The 21,410-nt window shown below is 38.7% G+C and overlaps 1 protein-coding gene across 9 annotated transcripts in view; it reads left to right on the top strand.

The window, feature by feature from the left end:
• Window positions 1-7,131, top strand: part of nfic (nuclear factor I/C) — a 53,099-nt gene extending 45,968 nt beyond the window's left edge. For 6 of the 9 annotated variants that reach the window (XM_053321760.1, XM_053321758.1, XM_053321757.1 and 3 more), the window contains exon 12: window positions 6,610-7,131. In XM_053321760.1, coding sequence (XP_053177735.1) covers window positions 6,610-6,734 — 125 coding nt within the window. In that variant the 3' untranslated portion in view covers window positions 6,735-7,131. Of the gene's footprint in view, window positions 1-1,479; window positions 1,569-6,609 lie in introns of all 9 variants that reach the window. The other 3 variants (XM_053321761.1, XM_053321759.1, XM_053321765.1) reach the window with 1 other exon arrangement.
• Window positions 7,132-21,410: the final 14,279 nt, after the last annotated feature.

The raw sequence follows: 21,410 nt of genomic DNA, 5'->3' as shown, positions 1-21,410 counted from the left end.
CTTCCCCACACACCTCCAACTCAACCCTGCAGCTCAGCCTCAAACCTAAAGCATTGTACTGGTTTGGTTAGTTCAGTTTAAAAAAAGCATAGTCTTAATGAGAGATCTTCTTTCCATCTGTACAATAAATCCACTCTGATCCTGATCCACTTCTAAGCAATCTGGAAGTCAAGTCTTTTATTGATAAGCAAAGACAGTTAGTTTAGTAATTCTAAGAAACAATGCACACCTGAAAAAATGTATAAAAAGTTATGTTTGGTTTAAATAGTCCAATAAGTGCTTAAAGGATATTTTTATAGTTATAACCTCAAAATAACCCCCCAAAATGGGTTATTTGACTTAAAAATGTGCAAAAGAAATGTTTCCAGTGGAGCATGCCCCTGGACCCCACTAAAGGTCGGTTTAAGGTCCACTCACCATAGTCTCTCAAAATTCTGTGGGAAACACTGAACTATTATTGCATTTAACACTTGTAGTGCGTTCAAATTCTCATTAGGAGCTGAGCCCACCTAAAGTTATGAAGAAGACTGGAAAGGCGCTATATAAGTGCAGTCCATTTGTGTCTCTGCTTGGTGCAATGTCTATGGGGGGAGCTGTCTAGGTCAGATTGCTGCCTTTTTGGTCATTCTAAGGTCCTATCCTTGGAGTATGTGGTTAAAGGCCCTGGTGATAGATCAGTTGGCCTCTTGTCACCCAGTCTGTATGCATAGATTTGGGTCCAGTTGGGAGTACATCACATCCCCAACAGCCTTCTGATTATGATTATATTGATGATTATGCAAGGCAACGCTTGTTGGACAAGTACAAAATAGAAATACTAGTAAAGTATTGGTTGTTCTAATATGTAAAATGATGATTACCATTGCAGTTGTGATATCACATCTGCTTGACTCATCATAATCGAAACAACTGTAGACAACCTCTGAAAGTACCTGAAACTTTTTTTTTTTTGTTTCACCTCCTGAGCAGTTGTCCCAAGCGTGGAAGGAGGAAACAAGCAGAACCTGTGACAATGGCCACATGTTACATTTTGTGAAGTTACTGCAGTGTAAATGGATTAATAGTAGCAGATGTTGGTTCTTTGTGAATATAGTATCTGGCAAATTTGCCAATTCCACAATCTGGAATACCTCTCAGGTCAGATGTTAATATATCAGCTGGGTGGAGTTTGTTATCATACCTGCAATAGACAAAATCTAGAAAGAGATGAGCTGGGCAATACTCTGTCAGGTGTAAGGTAGACTCACCAACATCATATCTGTTGCCTAGGCGGTCTATTTAGTGTCCAAGAGTACAACATAAAACTATAATGAAAGTGAATGAAAGTGTCCAGTGTGAGTGCAGTCCAGATCAGATATATCAGACAGGATGGTCCAGTGTAGCTCCTGTGTGACAAGGGCAGATTCTTGAAGATTTTGTTAAAAGTAGTGCTACATGCAACTAAACAAGACTGATTGTTGTTAACGCAAACACCCTCAGCATACTCAGCCCCTGGGACCCCCCCTGCTAATCGCTCCTCCTTCGTTGGAGTCACGCCTCGAGACCCAGGTGGACTCTACCAAGCCCAGGTTAGTACAGCTCATTTGACATTGTTAAATTCAGTTTAGGGGGAATCAGTTAATGCTTTAAACCCCAGATTATAGGAGGGTTAAAAGGCTTGAGAATCATTAAAGAAAAAACATCCCATTTACATTTAGTGGTATCTAGTCATGCCACTACAGGAGGGGGGTATCTCTGCCTGTGAGACTTCTGCCACAACCAAAATACAAGAGAGGTGTATAACATGTAGCTTGGTGCTTAACACAAATATTTAATTATACTTTATCATTTTAACCACATAAGTCAAGTCAGTTTTTGTGCTAAATTATGATGACTGGATATAATGTTGTCACTCTAGACTTTGTAGATTTTTTTTGTTGCCTTTTTATTCATGTTTTATTTTCTTAAACAATTTGTGTTCATGACGTCATAAAAGTATGCTGTCTCTTTGGGACTGTTATAACTTTCAATAACAAGTTAGTTCTCTATGGTCTAAATACAGTGATATTGGCAGTCTGGCAAATAAAATCTAAAATCTGTCAGTAAAACCTTGGTTGTCAGACAATGAGTATTTGTTGGTGGTTCAATGACAAAATCAGTTAAGCTTTTAGGTAGATAAGTTGGTCAGTTAGAGTCAGGGTGAAGAAGTAGGGTGGTAGAGAAGTGGGTGGCTACAGCAGATACTGTGGTAGATACAGTATAGAGGCTTGTGAGTGGATGTACAGTACCAGTCAAAAGTTTGGACATACTTTTTCACTGTGAATGGGAAGGTTGAAGGTACTGAAAGTAATTTAGGTATTTAAAATGTGTGTGCATATACAGTATACAATATATGCTGGTAATATGGTGTGGTATAATCTGACTTTGGTCACCACAGTTACGGTGTGGAACACTGCTGCATACTGGAAGCAGTTCCACTTTGCTGAATAGAAAAGTGTATTGCTTGTGCTTTTTATGTCTTTCGGTGTTCTGTTGTGATCGATCTCTGAGTTGGGATACATTCTATTGTACTGGTGGACATTGAATTAACTTAACAGCAGCTGTTTCTTCCTCCCCCTGCTGGCTCAGGTGTGCCACAATGCTACATCCAGCTCCCTTGCACAATCTACCAGTGTGGAAATCACCCAGAGCTGCGTTATCACTGAAAGACTTCAGTGACTTTAGCTTTCCTCATGGTAGCTGTAATGATCTCCTGACTGTGGCTGTTACCAACACTGCCAGTCTGCACAAATGATCCAACTGCTTGAATTGCCTCACAACTTTGGAGTTTATCCAGCTTCCTAATTACACCTGACAAAGGGTTTTATACCTTCTGCCAAGAGTTTGGGATTTTAAGAAACAGACCTTGTTACACATCTATCTAGGCTCACACTGCAGTTTCATTGTGGAATATGGAAGCAATACAAACTTCAGCATCATTGTTGGAAACATTGCAGACTACCCTATACCAGGCAAGGTGCAAAGTATGGATTGGATCACATTGTATTACAGAGTTTGCACAGACTTTCATCCTTAACTGCAACCACTGAACAATTGAATACACATTCTCTTGCCAATAAATCCCTCTCCATACATGACCACATCTTGGACAATGGGCTTGATTTCAAGTACCTAACTGAAACCTGGCACATATCAGGGTACTACTCCGTGCCTGCCATCTTGCCTATACTTACATGGAAAAAGCCTGCAGCCCTGACTGTGGCGGTGGTTTTGTGATCATAAACAGGGCTGAACTGAAACTTGCCCATGCCTGATCTACTCAATGCCTTGCTCTAAAATGTTCTCCTTCACACTCCATGATAGCACGTTTACTGCCTTCACAAACCAAATCCATCTTTCCTTTCTGAGATACACATCCTCCTCACCTCACTCTGTGCCATGCCCACTAGCTTTGTCATTGTCAGTGTCAAATGCTTTTTCAGAACTGGAAAAACACTGATCCAGCCATCATGACTATGGACCTCCAGCACATCATCTGCCCAGCTTCTGCATGGACGTGTCATCAGCAGACGTTATGATAATGTTGTACCCACCTGTACTACCCCCACGCTCTTCTGCGTTCATTTCACGTCTCAGCAGATTTTAAGGAGACAAAGGCTGGATGAGCACATATTTCCTCCAGTTAAGCAGCAACAAAATTGAGGCTATTTTTATTGGCACCCAACATCAGATTCAGTCTTTACCCATACATCATCTCACCTTAGATGGCCACGACAACCCCTTTCGTCCTCAGTCACCAATCTGGGTGTTAGGTTTGACCCTCGGCTTTTGATGACCATATAAGACAATTGTGCAAAACTTCTTTCTACCATCTCAAAAACATTTCTAAGCTCTGTCCCTCTCTAACCCTGTCAGTTGCAGAGAAACTTGTCCATGTCTTCATCTCCTCAAGACTGGACTACTGCAGAGTCCTGCTACTCACATACAAATCCATCAATGGACATGTGCCTCCCAACTTAGAGGAACTGATCACACCATAAACTCCACCTGCACCCTCAGATCTGCCAGCAGCTTGCTCCAGTACCAAGCTGCACCAGCTTGTGGAACAGCCTTTCTAACCATCTGAGGGCAGCACACATCCAAGTGTCTTTTACAAAAGGCCTAAAAAGCTTTCTATTGAGGAAGGATATTTCATCGTAACGCAATAGTTTCCTCATGTTGTGTGTTCTATGTTATTTATACTGTACCACTTTGAGTTTCACTATGAATGTAAAGTGCAGTACAAATTGAATTCATCATCATTATTATTATTAAAGAGTAATGCTGGGCCTTCTTTGTTAGACCGTAGTTTGGATTGTGTCATGTCTGCTGCATTGCAGTGTTTCTGCTTCAGAAACAGCTCAGCCAATACTGCTGAGCTAGGAATCCTCTCTCACTCACTCCCTCTGTCTCTCCCTCTCTAAATTCTAAAGTTTGTCACAACTAAATGCATGGTGAGCAAATTTCTTCGTGGATATTAGTGACAACTAGGTTGTTATGGATATTTTATTGACAATGTAGCCTGGTCACAGTTTCAGTTTGTTTTGATTCGTGAAATTAGCCAAAATTAAACTTATAGGAAGTTATGTTGCAAATTATAGCTTGCATGTCGCATATTAGATGAAACTGTCCCCTGATTCAAAAATATTACAGAGCAGCTTCATTATGCTCACAAAAACAAATGCAAAATACTGACCAAGTATCAGTGCTTGCATTTTGTTGAATGCCGCAATATTACATGGTGAGTCTAATACAATCTAAAACTAATCTAAGAAATCTGTGTCAGACTGTACAATTTCTATTTTGAGGCATGGTGGACTGTGACAATGAAGGCCTTGTGGATTGTACTGTATGAGAATAGTGTAAATAGTATGCAAGCAGGGACATGTAATTAACTCACATAAGCTTTGACAATAATACTTTTTGTATTTATTCATAAATGATGCTTAGAATACATTATTTGCCTATGTGGTACAGTCAATGTATGCCTGCACTGGCCGCCATCAATTAATGCCATATTCCAGCAGTAAGACTAAGTAAATCATTTTCACACTATGAAAATTAAGTCTTACATTACCGACACTGTCAGTAAAGTGAATTTTGATGCAGCCTGTCTTTGGCCACCAAAACTGTAAATCATCCATCGCTGGATGGGCATCACAATGAGATGAAGGAGCAGAAGTTTTAATTGATGACCTGAGATTTGACAACCTTTCTTTTGTCAACTTCCATCCTGGACAACCCAGAATTGCACACTATATCAGGGGCCTTAAATGTCCAGAACTTTTAGTTAAAATGTGAACATTTCCAGACAAGACACACTTCTTGTGCAGAGGAAGATGACTGAAGCTCATTCTTTAATTTAACTTATTGCGTTGACATGAATGATCTGGTGTCAGCATGGGCTACTACATTTTGGATCGGGACTGAATATCACAAGCACAGGAATTAGATGTAAAAAGTCTATTATTTTGCCATCAAGTAGACGTTATGTGATGGGACCAGGGAGCTTGACAAATCTAATGATAGTCAACCAAAATCATTATAGAGGTCGGTGCTGTAAATGACCAGCTCTTGATGAAGCCGTAGCCTCATGACTCATAGACAGGACAGTTCAGTTTATTGTTGATATTGACCAAAGATAAATTGCTGTGTTCTTTTAGAATGTTTGACAAAGTGAGCCAGCATAAATGTTATAAAAAAGAAAGTCCATAAATGTACCAAACACATACATCACTTTATTTGTATTAACATTAACACATTCTTCAAATAATATGAATATCCTCACAAGATTGATAAGAAGATAATTCATCTTTATAATTCAAAGAGCTTTTATTAAAGTCTGTGGAAAGTAAGAATAAATATGTGTTCTGAGTTTGACATACCACAGAAAAGTGTGTTGTTAAATCAAATATATGAAATTAGGCTTCAAAGTTGTGTAAAACTCCTTTTCTCTGCTACCAAACGCTGTGGGAGTGCCCGCCGAGTCCACTGAAACCACCGCCTACCAAGTGTCACCTGTCAATCAAAGTCACCACCTCTACCAGAAACATGGACGCTATGTCTGAGAGCTTTCTGCGGCTAACTCAGCTAGCTGGCTAACTGTAGACTGTAGTAGTAGTAGTGTGCGCTGAATGTATTTATACCTCTACAGCAGCAGGGGCAGGTAATGCAGCAGTGATTTTCAGACCCGCCCATTAAATCCTGAACACAGAAATCTTGAAACACAGTTTGTGAAGCCTAGCTCCACAATTCAAATCTAAACGGTTGAAATGTTTTTTACACCTTTTTTAGAAATACATTTATGACCTATTTAATGTGTTTAGAAGAAAATGTCTGAATTCACTTTACACAGTAATGTGATTTTCTACATGTTGATTTCCTTTGATGGAACCTGATATATGTTTTTTTTCTTGTATTTAACCAAATTTAGTGTGTCAAGTGTGTTTATGAAGCTATTCAGACATATGCTACAACATTTGCTCCAAAATTGTCAACAAAGTATGATTTTATAATCCTGTACTTGTGTGTGAGAGAATTGCTTGTGTTATTTCATAGCAAATGTTAACTGTGTGTTTCTCTGTGTTGCAGTCTTGGTATCTGGGCAACTGAGTGAACTCTGGAGGAAAGGTGATTGTCATGGCAGTAATGTCCTGGAGGAAAGGAAACAATGTTGTCAAGACATTGCCAGAGAAAAAATATATTCGGCTTTATAGAAGCATGGCGTGCGGTCATACCTATATATAACTATATAGTGAAATATATTTATATATGTGTATGTACCCAGAAGAGTGAGCCTGGATTGAAGTAGGATGCTTCTCTCTCTCAGCCATTTTTGCAGCCCCAGAATGAACTATGCTATATGACACTAAATGGCTCTCACAAAATGGCCACTAACGTGAGCTGTGATTCTCAAGTGAAAGCAATGTATTGATGCAGATGTCTGGTTGGTCCAGATGAGCTGCAGATCAGACCCAGGCCTCAACCCACTAGATCCTAAAAAGCTTATAACCTAATTGTGTCCCCAGGATGAGACCTATTTCTCTGGGATGGATGTCAGCCTTTGCCCCTCTTCCCCTAAGTCTCCACACTAAATCAAGTTTAAGGCCTCCTCCTTGGGAACGGACATAGACCCCCCCCCCCCCCCCCCCCCCCCACCCCCACACCCAAAAAAAAAAAAAAAAACCCAGAATGCCCCTCTCCGCTGCAGGTGCTGCTTATTATATATGCAAATAAGCCTCCCTTATTTTCTGAACGACATGAAAGAGAGATCCTATTGTTAATAAGTAATGTTTCTTTGCACTTTTTAATATGTTATTACTACGCCTGAAGAAAATGAAGAGTTGAAACATCGCAATTTTTTCTCTCTTCCCACCAAAAGACAGAGGCTTTGTCTTTTTTTTATTGACAATCATCAGCCTGAAACCATTAAGTTGCTTTGAGAGGCTCATGTTTCTAAGACTGTTTGATTGTGCTTTTTTATCAGACAACAATGAGTAACTGTGGAATATAAGAGCTATATTCATGCCTCCTCCAACACTACACACCATGCTACAGTCAGATGCACAACCCTTGGCTGTTTGGAAGAAACATGCAGCTCCACAGGGAGACAGCTCAGCAGAACCGAGAAAAAAGCAACGACACATTGAAAGCAGGATCATGTGACTGCACAGCCCAAAGAAAACAGACTGCTGTGTTCACTGGGCTCAATGTGTTTAAAACTGTAGCATGGTGTGGAGTGTGTGAGTCTGTGAGTGTGTGAGTGTGTGAGTGTGTGGTTCAGGTATTCCTCACGTTAAGGAGACGTAAATCTGTTTACACCACCCTTATGGGGACAAAAAAGAAAGTCCTTTTAGTGTAAATCATTAATTTTAGGGTGAAGACTTGGTTTAAAGTTAATGTTAAGGTTAGGGTTATGTTAAGGTTAAGTTTAGGCATGTTGTTATGGTTAAGGTTAGGTCACCAGGAAATGAATGTAAGTCAATGTAATATCCTCTGAAGTGATGGAAACACAAGTGTGTCTGTGTGAGTGTGCGTGTGAATGTGTGTATGTGTGTGTGTGTGTGTGTGTGTGTGTGTGTGTGTGTGTGTGTGTGTGTGTGTGTGTTCGTGTCAGAATGTTAATATGGTTCCTGCATTTCCACACTCATCCCTGCTCTGTTTTGAGGGGATGTTAGGTAGATTGTGTTTGTGTCTCAGAGAACACAGTGACAGGGTTTGTAATTGTGTGTAGGCAGACACTTAGGAAGAGATATAGCACGCATTGCACTATGATTAAGTTAAAATTCCTTTTTGATAAAGGTGCGATGATGTGTGTGTTTCCAACCAGTGGGATTTTCTTTAAGATAATGATGGTTATGGCAGCAGGTCACACATACACTGACTTGAAATGAGCACAAATCCAGGTTTCTCTGTCCAGCTCGAGATTGAATGTTGATTTAGAAGGTCCCTAAGAGGTTCTGCACTGTGTAGCTCATGGCCCCAACCTGCACAATTTGTGGAGGAACAGTAGGTTTAAGTTCAGGTTCAGGTTCAAGCAAAGATGAACTGGAGGTCAGCCACAATGCTAGGGTTGGTTTTACCACAGGCATCAAGCAACCAATCAAGTAAAAGCAGAGTTTGTAGGCCATGAGCTCTCTTTTCTGTGTCCAGTCATGACACAAAATTAGCATAGTTTAGTGCTTTAGTGAGGCAAAGCAATGTTCTTTCTATGACTGGCTTTTCAAAGCTTCATTTAGTCGATAATCTTTTTAAAAGAAAACAATTGCTTAAAATCTTACATGTAGCATTTTAGCTGCAATTTGACAAGGTTAGCATGTAATAGAATACAAATATTAACCCTTTCTGCGACAGCTCATAACCACATGTTCATAGAAGCAACATAGAGCGAGATGTCAGTTCAAGGGATAGCAACAATATAGTCTGTTTAAGTGTTGTTGTGGTCAAAGATCTGAATGCAGAAGCAGAATAACCAGAATCAAATTCTAAAACATATCACCATTGATATTTGAATCTAAAATTCAAGCAAACTCCAAATACAACAGCAGCAGGCAGAACCTGTGCACCCTGGCCTTCAGATACTGTGTATATCTTCTCTTTGGGGACGAAATCAGATTTTTAGAAACTAATATTTTATAACTAATGCCATGTTTTAATCTCTTAGGCTTTGCAATTATGAAGCAGTTTACTGAAGTTTGTTGCCTGGGGTTGTATTTAGTTTTGGATTGGTGTTTCTGTTTCGAGTTGCAATCAGATTGAATGTCAAGCGAAGTTTAGTCCTGTGTTGTACACATGAATTTGACAGGTGGAGTTGCAGTATGCAGACGTTACTTCATGAATTGATCATATAGCGTTCCCTGCATCCACTATTAACACATACAGTGGTGACTGCCTCACGTCTCCTGAGCAACATACCTATGTCCTATGAAAGCATCTTACCAGGCAAAAGCAGATATGCATCCATCAAAACATTCCTTTGAAGATGCATCCCACTACAGTAAAAGATCATGTAGTGACTTTTACCTCTAAAGGTTCACAAAAGTAAGGTTCATAGTGCTGAGGTCACAAATGGGCCTATCCAAACAGCAAGTGTACCAGCTGTACAGACCCTTGCTAGTTCACAATGTATGCACAGAGCATGTGTGTGGAGAATACAGTAGTTGTATGTGTTTGTATGACAGCTCAGACTTGGAGCTCATCAGTAACCCATTCTGTCTGGTAATTTCCTCCTGTTTTCTTCTTTTTCCTCTCGTCCCTATATGTTTAGAAATGTTTGTGTCAAACAATGTTAGAATAAGTGTGTTGTTTTTTTAAATCTTTGCTGAAGGAGAATTATTTTCAACTCACACAGATGCGTCTCCACAGTTTGTACTGCCTAGAATTTGCATCTTCTTGGCCCATCTGAAATTGGCTTTGTGTTCAGTCTGAAAACAGATGTCTGTGTCTTTGCCATTTGCTTTCCCAGGGATTGGGGTTCAGGTTTTGCACTAAAGGTGCTGATATGAACTGGGTTTTGGTAGGGCGAGGTTTAAGGTTTGGTTAAAAATGGCATAACGCTGATGTACAGGTATACTGCATGGTGCTGCCCTTGTTGCTGTGCTGACCTGAAGAATGCATGGCTCAAACTGACGATACCTCTATCCTGCTCTTCTTCTTCCTTCCCAGTTCCTACTCCTCTTCCTCCCTCTGTACCAGTGGATGTAAGGGAGGTGTGTCTTTCTTTGAAATTTAATAATAGTCCTGTTGTTAAACTTCTATTTTGCACGATATTTCATAAACACATTATGTGCCTTGCCTTTAGTTAAAGAAAAATTATACATTATGGACAAGTAATCCTACTTTTCATGGTACAGCAGGTAGTGCTTAAAAAATACAAAAAAGCTGCATGTGTGATTGCTTGACATTAATCATTGTAGCAGGTACACAGTTTTAGGTAAAACACTGACAGTGTGTTAGCTGGCAGTTGAAATACTAGCTTGAGTGTAAACTCAATGAAAACTTTCATTAGTTTCAGTAGAGGCTGGGACAGTGCTTATGCTCTACTCCAGTTCAAATATAGACAGCAAATGTTAGTGTTGAAGGAACATTTTGACATTTTGGGAAATACACTTGTTTGAGTTACATGAGAAGAATGATGACTGTCCAGTAGCCTAATGGACATATAGTACAGACATGCTTAACCTAGCTTTATGCTAAGCTGAGCTAAACACATAAGACCTTTGACAAAGGTATCTTAGCTCAAGGCTGATTAACATGCTTTTTCCATGACTCTCAGCTACATCTCACAGGTTTCATCAGCTAATTGAGTTGGCTCAGGTGTCATCCAGTGATCTAAATCTGGATCTTTGATCACATGAGATAACAAGTAGTAAAATATATAAGAGAGATCTAGATCCCTATCCTGCTTCAAGGATACAAACACCTGTTATCACATGACCAGTGTTTTATACTTCATTTGATCATGTGATGACAACTAAACCATCTTCATGGCAATTGATTAAACTCAGACTGTAAGAAAGCTTTGAAAAAGTTATTAAGTGGCTACTGAGTTTAGTTTATTGTTTCAATGTCAAGATGTTGTCACTGGATTGTTTAGCTTCAGAAAATAACTGTATTTCCCAAAATGTTGGACTGCTCCTTCAGTGTTAACTTTTTTCAGTGACATAATTTTCCACAGCTAGAGCTCATAAATAGAGCAATCTCAGTGGCTAACAAAGATGTTAGCTGAAAAGTGTGGACACATCACTAACACAATGCTGAAAATAAACTAGATGTGTGTTAAAAATGTGTGCACTAGATTATAAATGAAAGTCTATTTGAAGGTGAGGTAATGGCTCCCTTAAATCTGAAAATCGCAAAACCTCTGGTTTTAAAAGTTTAATTGTAATTCCTGCCTAATGTTCAGAGTATGAACAAAAGCAAGAGAGATGCTGCACAGCTCCATCTACATCCTGTTTTAATATTAAGTATTAAATACACATTTAATTGTGTTTTTTGCAGAGAAGTTCTGTGTTTAAACATTTTGTGGCCAAGCCCCTAACACCATCTAATGGAAACATGTTACACATGTTAAGATTTGGGCTTTAAGCCTCTGTAACTCTTTGATTGGCCATTAGAACACCGTCCATTTCCCTGTATGATTTGACTACACGACTAGTCATGTGACCAGATATTATAAAATGCCAATGGTGAGTTTGAGTTTTATATGGATGCATGCACATAACACTATTCTTACTTGGCTTTTAGATTATTTTTTAGTTATCTTTTGGATTGTTATTGTAATGTTGCTTGTAGGATTATAGGTTTAAACACAGCAGTGTGTATAAAAATATGTACAACATGAACTTATCCGTTTAAAAAAAGAATGTATAGAATGTTCAAGTGTTTTTGTATTTTAGTTTGGCTCTCTTAAGCTGGTGGCCAAGCTGCAGAGCAAGAGACCCATGAAATGGGAAAAGTGTGTGGGAGCTGGTTGTAAAGTTTAGCCATGTGAAGTATGATGAATGATGATGGGTGAAAGTGGGACAGAGACAATCCTGGAGGTCAAGTTAAGCTAGGGTGAACTAGAATGCAGAGTATGTATTTCCTCCAAGGCTGCACAGTTCTCAAAGTGTTATTTTAATTACAGATCTGTGACTAGATCTGAATCAGAATACACAGTGACAGACACTGATGTCACACTGATTAGCTGTTGGCAGCCATGTTTTTAAACTAAATCTTGTCCTGAAATATTTCAATTTCAAATGAGTAGCACCCATAACAACCGTCAATGATCTTTTTTTTTTTGCTGTAGCACTCACTACCTATATGGACGTTTTTGAATATGTGGATAGATTTAAAAAACAACAACACGGTTTATTGTTTATTTGCAGTTGCAGAACATGCTCAATGTCAGTTTATGTCATATAGGCCATACACATAAATACTTGAGTGTAGAAAGTGATATGGCATATCAAAAAGCAAATGAATAACCCATCCAAATACCTTTTACAAAATTCAGTGCAAATGGGATTGTATGTGAAAATATCAGAATATCTGGTTAGCATAATGCTCCACTAGTTAACAAAAAGAGCAGTACACACAATTCACACTGTCTGCCTCAAAATACACACCTTCCTCCTAGCATGATGACTCACCATGTGATCAGAGCTAATAGAAAGTCCACTGGGATCCCTCAGGTATTAGAGATATATTAACACTTAGACCTGAGGCCTATAGCAATACAATGTGACCTGACCAGATCTGATTAGACTAAACATAGTTCAGACCTTGCTGGCTTAGGCTCTTGGTCAGTTTTTAGGTATAGCAACTCAGTGGACCCATGAATACCTCTACTTACGAGTTCTGTCTGAAATTACAAGAAAAGTGAAAAGTACTGTGTAAATGGCCACAGGATGGTGCTATTGTCCCAGATACTATGTTTTTGTTTGGTAGTGCAGGATCAAAAACAGAAGCTCCTTGGTGTAGGTAATACTTCAGAACTTCATGTCTACTGAAGAGCAACAGAAGCTTGGTGTGAAGTTGATATTAGTGTTGATTGTGATTATTTAAGTTGAAAGCATATGGCTTGATTCACAGATATCAGGCCAAATTATAATTAGGATTTACTGTTTGTACTCCCAATTTCTATCAAATATATTTTGTCTGTCCTTGAATGATATCACAATGGGAATACAAGACTGCATAACCTGGAAGGTGAAGGATATCAGTGAAATGATAAAAAGATGAAGCAGTGTTGACCCATGATGGGACTCACTATGATTTACTGAGTTGTGATGTCTGTATTAGGTGCTGGTTGCCTGTCAGCAAATGCATTGCAGGGATAAAAGGGAGATCATTTGAGCCCACAGACACAAACAGATCATTCTTAGATTAAAATGTCAGACTGAAGGCAGTATATAACTAGTAAAAAAACCCCAAACATCTAAAGTCTCTCTACTTTGAGAGCCCCAGTTACACTTTAAAGAGGCAGACACAGTAACACCAAAACTGGTTCAATAAAATAATGCAATACAACACCAAAAAGTACAGCTTAAAATTGCCATATATGTAAATCACTTCTACTCAGCTGAAAAAAAGAAAACTGTAAGCCATACAAATGTTTTGTGTATTGCAGGACTCCGTAATGGTTAACAGGATCAAACTGACTGTATCCCCCAGCTGATGACCAACATTACTGTGCACATTGTACATTGAGAATCTTATTACTGCTTCATTTTGTCTTCTGTGGCCAAGATGAACACTGATTTAAATTCTAAACCTTCACTTACAGATGATCTACACATAAAAGCAGTGTATTGTCACCATTTGGTCAAGTGTGCCTCCTGGTAGTCAGGAGAGGTTTGATTCTGTATTGAAGCAGTTTAGAAAGTGTGAATCATCTTCCTTTCTGTTCCTCTCTACTTTCTCTCTATCACTCAATAGCAATCTGACATAGAAAATATACAAAAAAGCCAATACCTTCCCTACATAACAACAGCCAACTAAGTGGAAGACGAATCCAATGTGTACTGAAGTGTGTCAGTTGTCCTGTCTCAGCTCAATGTGTTTTAAGCTTGTGCAGTGTGATGTCTCCTCATTGTACAAAATGTACTACATAGAGACATTTGATTATTATAAATAAAATAATACCACCAAAGCCAAAATTCACAGACATACAATATGCCTCTATGATTGAAAGAAGAAAAAAGAGAAAGAAAAAAAACCCCTCAGTGTGTTCATGAGAAAAATTAATTGGGGGAAAATTGCTCTACATCAGTTCAGCCTCGAAACCAAACACTGTCCCCTCCTCCGGTCAAAGAAAGTTGGCATGCAGACTAACCACTTAATGCTCTATTCAAATAAACCAGCAGGTCAACAGTATGGAAAGTCAAAAAGACAAAAAAAACTAAAATGATTTCAACAAGTAGTGCCTATCATTTTATGGCTAGTTTGTATTCAGTTGTATTCAAATACTACATGGAAGTGTGACATACTTTAGCACAGGTATTGATGCTCAGTATTGAGAACATTACCAGCTCTGGCCAGTAGGAATGGGTGACAAGCCATAAAACAACCCAAAGAGTTGAAGAAAATCTAGAGGAAACATTGACAGACTATCTTTATCTGCATTTTGTGGCATCTACCAAATGGCTAATATATGCAATGTGTGATACCACTTTACAAAAAGGTACAAAACATTTTTGTAGTTACCAGTAACAAGTATTTGTGGAATAGCCATTTGATCATTAGCAGCAATGGATCAGTGCCATAATAATAAGTTCCTTTATCGAATACATCTTTTACCTCATTTTCAGTTTTTTTCACAGAACACATTTTGACTTGTCAGTGGAAAAAGTACAGGTGTAAATAATGAAATAAATGATGGCTGAATTTGGCTGCTTTACTTTTAGGGTCCTTGTATTATGCATGCTGAATTGCTGTCTTACTGGGACACTTGAATAGATCAGAACCTTTGTTGATGGTACTAGTAACACCTGTGCTTGTCCCACCATGATAAGTCAAAATATCCACTGATTCAGTCAACAACTGAATCAGGTTCTAAATGGGACATAACATATGACTGATCAGCATTCTTATTACATGCATGAATTACTATAGTAAGTTTAATACAATAATATTGTTCAATAAGTTATTGCATCATACTGAGTTGTTGCTTAGAATGCATTGTTATCTGGTTATTAATTTACCATTAAGTATATTTGTAAGCTATTACTTATTTGTGAGAAGACAACATTAGGTTCTAAAGCCCATTTTTCCATTATGCAGTCAAGAAGAAAGGTGAATGATGTTATCTGAACTTGTGCTTAGCTATGAATGTTGTTTTGAAGGAAATTACTTCTTAGTATACATCATTTGTATTATATTCAGTGCTCGTTGACATTAATACTCACTTCCATATGAACAAATATGGGTTTTGCCAGATAACAATGAAATAATGAAATAATGCTAAGTTACGATCAGTAAAATGCACAAAATAACTTTAGGGCCACATAAATAGAGACTATATTAGACTAGTATTTACATAATAAGATGCTGTGTTATTGATTTTGTACTATTTAGCGTTTGATTCATTCATTTAAGTAAATAGGCTATCTTTAGGAACTAATGATTACATTTTGGTTCATTAACATATCTGGCACATTTTTTTCTACTTTAGAGTCCAATATAAAAGTACATTGTCCAAAATGTATTGACTACATGTTTGTTGACTAAGATGTCATTATTCATTGGGATAGATTTTGGTCATAAGTTCCCTCTAGATTTTTCTTTTCTCTGTGGTACAAACCAAGTGCTGTTCTGACAACTGTTAGCACTGTTAGCAGAGAATAACCATAGATATACACCTTTAGCACGTGCTAAGTGCCAACAATGCAAACAATGTTTCTGAATAGGATGCACCATATCAGAGTCAAAACTGCTTTGTGATCGTGTTTGGTTGGTTCTGGTTAGTATTGTAAGCAGTTATTACTGTAACTGAACTGTTGTACTTGCTGAAGGCAATTTCTATTTGTTACAACTGCAGACGGATCTTAAACCGAATGCTGTGTGAGGAACAAAGGGATTGTTGGATATCTAAACAACACATTTTTGGGATGGTTTTTGGGGGATGTTTTCATAGAGGGCTCTTTTCTAAAAACTATTATTGTGATTCTACACTCTACCCTACAGCTGCTGTTGCCTGGAAAAAGTCCAATATGTATTTCTTTTGCTGTTTCTTACTTGAACGTTTGAATTGTTATTTTCAATGTCCCTTCAAAACCCTGTCTGTAATTCAGACTCACAGCAAAACCTTTTTTAGATACTAATTTGAGATTTTGTAGAGTTGCATTGTTTGCTGTGAATGTGATGCCATATTGATTTCATTTCTGTATGGTTGGGTTTATTGCTTCTGCATACTGTTTACTCCATGTGCTTAGGACACTTTGTAATGAATGAAAGAGTTGTCTGTCAGAGAACATTTTAAGGCTGTGTTATATTTTAAGGATTTTTTCTCATATTTTTTCAGATATTATAGTAAAGGACTGCTTTGCTTGCTTCCAGATATGTATCCCTTACATCAGAGAGAGCATAGGCATGAACAGCTTTCTTCAGTTATTGCATGACTACAGTCCACTCAGACCACAGTCCTTTTCACATTAAGCATATATCAGGGCATTATGTAATTCAATTAGTGGTAGGATAACAAAGCTACATTCTTGGTAACCAAAAGTGCGTAATGAGGTCCCCAAATACCTAAAAGCTAAAAATTGTCACCATCATCCAGTATTGTATAAATTCCTCTGACCTCAGAACTATTATATTATATAACTATATATTTTCAATTGTTACCTGATAGCCATTCTGAAACAAGCAATACTGCATGACCTAGTATCCCAATATGAGAAAAATAATAGATACAGTCAAGGCAAGTTGTGTTCCTTATCCTGAGCCCATTATATTCCATATTGGGTGAGTTTAGAGTGTTTTATGGCTCTTATACCATAGCTACTTACTATTGGCAAAAAAGAGCTGGAGTGCTGATATTAATCCTAGCATGAGAGTTTCACTGTGGAAAGGGCTGCTGCTCTGGGCTGGATGTAGTTTTTAGCAGCTTTACAATGAGCTTTAAGTACTTTTTCTTTTGGATGTTTTTCAGCTGAAACAAATGTCAATCAACTTTCTTTTTTTTTTACATTATCTAAACTGTTTCCCTAAGGCTGCATTTATACAAGGACAGGAAATGATGTCAACATCGTGGCATAGTAATGTCTTCTCATGGCCATCTAAACTTAAGTCATGGACAGCCACTTGTCTGTTCAGACATAGGATTTTCTGTTCCTTTTTGAATGTATCATAGTTTGAGTGACAGCGGTCTCAACCTGTGTTTCTGACCTGATGTTTTTCATCTGCTGTGGGGGATATTAACATCTTTGAAAATATGTCATTATAACCATATTTAGCCATTGCTGTCAGCAAATGCTGATGGATTCATTATTGGAAATGAATATGTTTCCCTATGCAAAAATATACCATTAATAAACAAGCTATACCACAACTCCGCTAACAGGTCTCCTGTTTGTTTATTTCATTCATAACTGCTTATATCATGATGACCCTGTAGACTTGCCTGCATTCTTACACACAGGGGGCTGCATTGGTGTGAGTGCACTGGTGAGACATGGAATCCAGGAAGGACGGTTTGAGAAACACATTCAAGAGTTTGAAGGCTCATCAAATGTCAAAATACTGCACAGTTGTGATACTAAGAGAACAATTTTACCACTGTGGACAGAAGCAATAATTTTATCCTCTCTCACAACAGTTGTGATAGTGCTGAATACAACAAAGTTTACCAGGTTTGCATGGAAAATGTCAAAAGTCATCCAATGATTAGCACCCCTCTTGCACAGCCTGACTGGCATCATTCAAATGGAAGGGAAAGATGTGTTTTGTTTTTTTCATGCATACAACCTCATAAAAATACACACAATGTGGATGTGTTTCATGCATTAAAGCTTCTGATACTAGAGAAGCTGCTAATTAATGGATATTTAGAAGACCAGTGATGGCGGCTGGACAACTGGACGAGCCATGACATTCAGATAAAACTGCATATCACACCTGTTGGGTCAGCCAATGTGGGCTAGCCTGAATAGGTAAATACAGTATTAGGCCTTGTTAAGGATCTTCTCCTGAATAGGATTCAAAAGCAGCCTAAAGGTAAACTCAAAATAATGTCAGGACTAAAGAATAGTGTCAAATCATGAGGCCTCAGTAGATTTATGACAGCACAGCCTGATACCCACTGTAGGGCCTAATGATAGGTCAGAAAATTGTGGGGTGTCAAAACTTATACAATAGCAAAGATAAATCTTAAGAAGACATTGTGATCATCTGATGCCCATAGCACAAAATGTTGCATCAATCAAACAGAGGTAGTAGCCAGGTTATAGTAGCTGGAATGCGCCGATCTTGGGACCAGTGTAATAAAACTACTGTCTTTGGGAATGGACCTACATCGTTTATGGGAAATAGGATCGTGGCATGTCCAGACGTAATGACATGCAAGAAGCAGCCTTCTACATAGAAAACAATGGCACCAGACCAGAGGCCTGTACTACGAAGCTGGATTAACCTATCCAGGATATCTCTCCGTTACCTGGATTGATTTATCCAGATATTCGCAGTCTAGGATAAACGGTACTACGAAGCTCTGCAGAGCAGCCTACTTTACCATGGAGGAGCAAACAATTATTCTTCATAAAAATGAGGAATTAAATCACATCATCCAGGCCAAAAGCAACACTGTTGCAACACTGATGCAGCAGCAAAAACCAGGAAGGAATGCTGGCAGAAAATAGCTGACTCTGTTAATGTGTAAATTCATGAGATCATACAATATTAATTTATCAGACAATATAAACAGACAGCACTCTGATCACACAATGTCACTTTATTACAGCACAGACGTTTGGGGCAGAGCGCTTCCTCAGTGCCCTTCCTCTCATAAGAGACATTAAGTTAGTTTAATATTCAACATTCAAAATACAAACCTATTATGCGCTTCAACCATTTGAGTGAATGATGTCAAACCAACTGTATAACATACAGAATAATATCCCTCATGTGCCTCAAGGCTTATTTTACAAATATATATTTTCGTCAATTTTTTACAATTACAATAAATAAATACAGTTATTATGCTCCCTGACACTTTGATCTCAGGATGTCAAACCTACAGAATAATATCCCCCACGTGCCTCAATGATTATTTTTTAAATATATATTTTGGCCAATTAAAAAATTGCATCTATCCCTAAAAACTCTTTCTCTCCTAAGCGCTCCTCTCGCGATCCGCGTGTTGACAGGATCTTTTAAGAATGGGCAGGTCATTTTCTAAGAGAGCTGATTGGTCAGGAGGTGGTGCTTTTGTACTCATTGATCTCTTATCCAGAACATAACCTGCTCCGAGGCCTGTACTACGAAGCTGGATTTTCTCTTATCGAGATAACTTCAGGGTTAACCCTGGGTTTTCCGTACTACGAAGCTGGTTCACTTCTTACCGGGGTAAATCACCATGGTAACTTATGCTGAACGGCTAACCTGCTCCGGAGCAGGTTATGTTCTGGATAAGAGATCAGTGAGTACAAAAGCACCACCTCCTGACCAATCAGCTCTCTTATAAAATGACCTGCCCATTCTTAAAAGATCCTGTCAACATTGGTGCGCGGATCGTGAGAGGAGCGCTTAGGAGAGAATGAGCTTTTAGTGATAGATGCAATTTTTTAATTGGCCAAAATATATATTTAAAAAATAATCATTGAGGGATATTATTCTGTATGTTATACAGTTGGTTTGACATCATTCACTCAAATGGTTGAAGCGCATAATAGGTTTGTATTTTGAATGTTGAATATTAAACTAACTTAATGTCTCTTATGAAAGGAAGGGCACTGAGGAAGCGCTCTGCCCCAAATGTCTGTGCCGTAATAAAGTGACGTTGTGTGATCAGAGTGTCCGTTTATATTGTCTGATAAATTAATATTGTATGATCTCATGAATTTACACATTAACAGAGTCGGCAATTTTCTGCCAGCACTCCTTCCTGGCTTTTGCTGCATCAGTGTTGCTTTTGGCCTGGATGATGTGTTTGAATTCTTCATATTTTTGAATAATAATTGTCTGCTCCTCCATGGTAAAGTAGTCTGCTCTGCAGGGTTTCTCCATGTTTGTGATTGGTCAGACGCTGCAAACACCTCCCCTTTATGTGAGCGCGCAGAGATCCAGATTGGAAAACCCTGGGTTGATTTACCGAGTTGACAACCAGTTTCGTAGTACCGCTTATCCTAGACTGCGAATATCTGGTTAAGTCAACCCAGGTAACGGAGAGAGATCCTGGATAGGTTAATCCAGCTTCGTAGTACAGGCCTCGGAGCAGGTTATGTTCTGGATAAGAGATCAACGAGTACAAAAGCACCACCTCCTGACCAATCAGTTCTCTTAGAAAATGACCTGCCCATTCTTAAAAGATCCTGTCAACATTGGTGTTGAGAGAATGAGTTTTTAGGGATAGATGCAATTTTTTAATTGACCAAAATAGCCTATATGAGGCACATGAGGGATATTATTCTGTATGTTATACAGCTGGTTTGACATCATTCACTCAAATGGTTGAAGCGCATAATAGGTTTGTATTTTGAATGTTGAATATTAAACTAATGTCTCTATGAAAGGAAGGGCACTGAGGAAGCGCTCTGCCCCAAACGTCTGTGCTGTAATAAAGTGACATTGAATGATCAGAGTGCTGTCCGTTTATATTGTCAAATTTATTAATATTGTATGATCTCACAGAGTCAGCTATTTTCTGCCAGCATTCCTTCCTGGTTGTTGCTGTGGCAACAGTGTTGCTTTTGGACTGGATGATGTGATTGAATTCTTCATATTTATGAAGAATAATTGTCTGCTCCTCCATGGTAAAGTAGGCTGCTCTGCAGGGTTTCTCCATGTTTGTGATTGGTCAGACGCTGCAAACACCTCCCCTTTATGTGAGTGTGCAGAGATCCAGATTGGAAAACCCTGGGTTGATTTACCGAGTTGATAACCAGCTTCGTAGTACCGCTTATCCTAGACTGCGAATATCTGGGTAAGTCAACCCAGGTAACGGAGAGATATCCTGGGTATGTTAATCCAGCTTTGTAGTACAGGCCTCAGGACAGGGGTGGATTGGCCATAGGGAGTACCGGGACTCAATAATGGGCCGCTGGCTGCCGTTTTTTAAATTTTTTTAATTTGTTTATTTAGTTTTTGCTGCGCCTTGCCATGGTTACTCTCCCGGCCCAGAGCAGAGACATGCACCGGCCCACAGAGCTCCGCTGCAGCCTGCAGACACAGCAGAGGCCCATTGGCTTGTC

Source organism: Scomber japonicus, chromosome 7 (genome assembly GCF_027409825.1).
Source record: "Scomber japonicus isolate fScoJap1 chromosome 7, fScoJap1.pri, whole genome shotgun sequence".
NCBI classification, from domain to species: Eukaryota; Metazoa; Chordata; class Actinopteri; order Scombriformes; family Scombridae; genus Scomber; species Scomber japonicus.
Note: the sequence above shows the minus strand (reverse complement) of the source record. Positions and strands in the feature narration are given on the sequence as shown.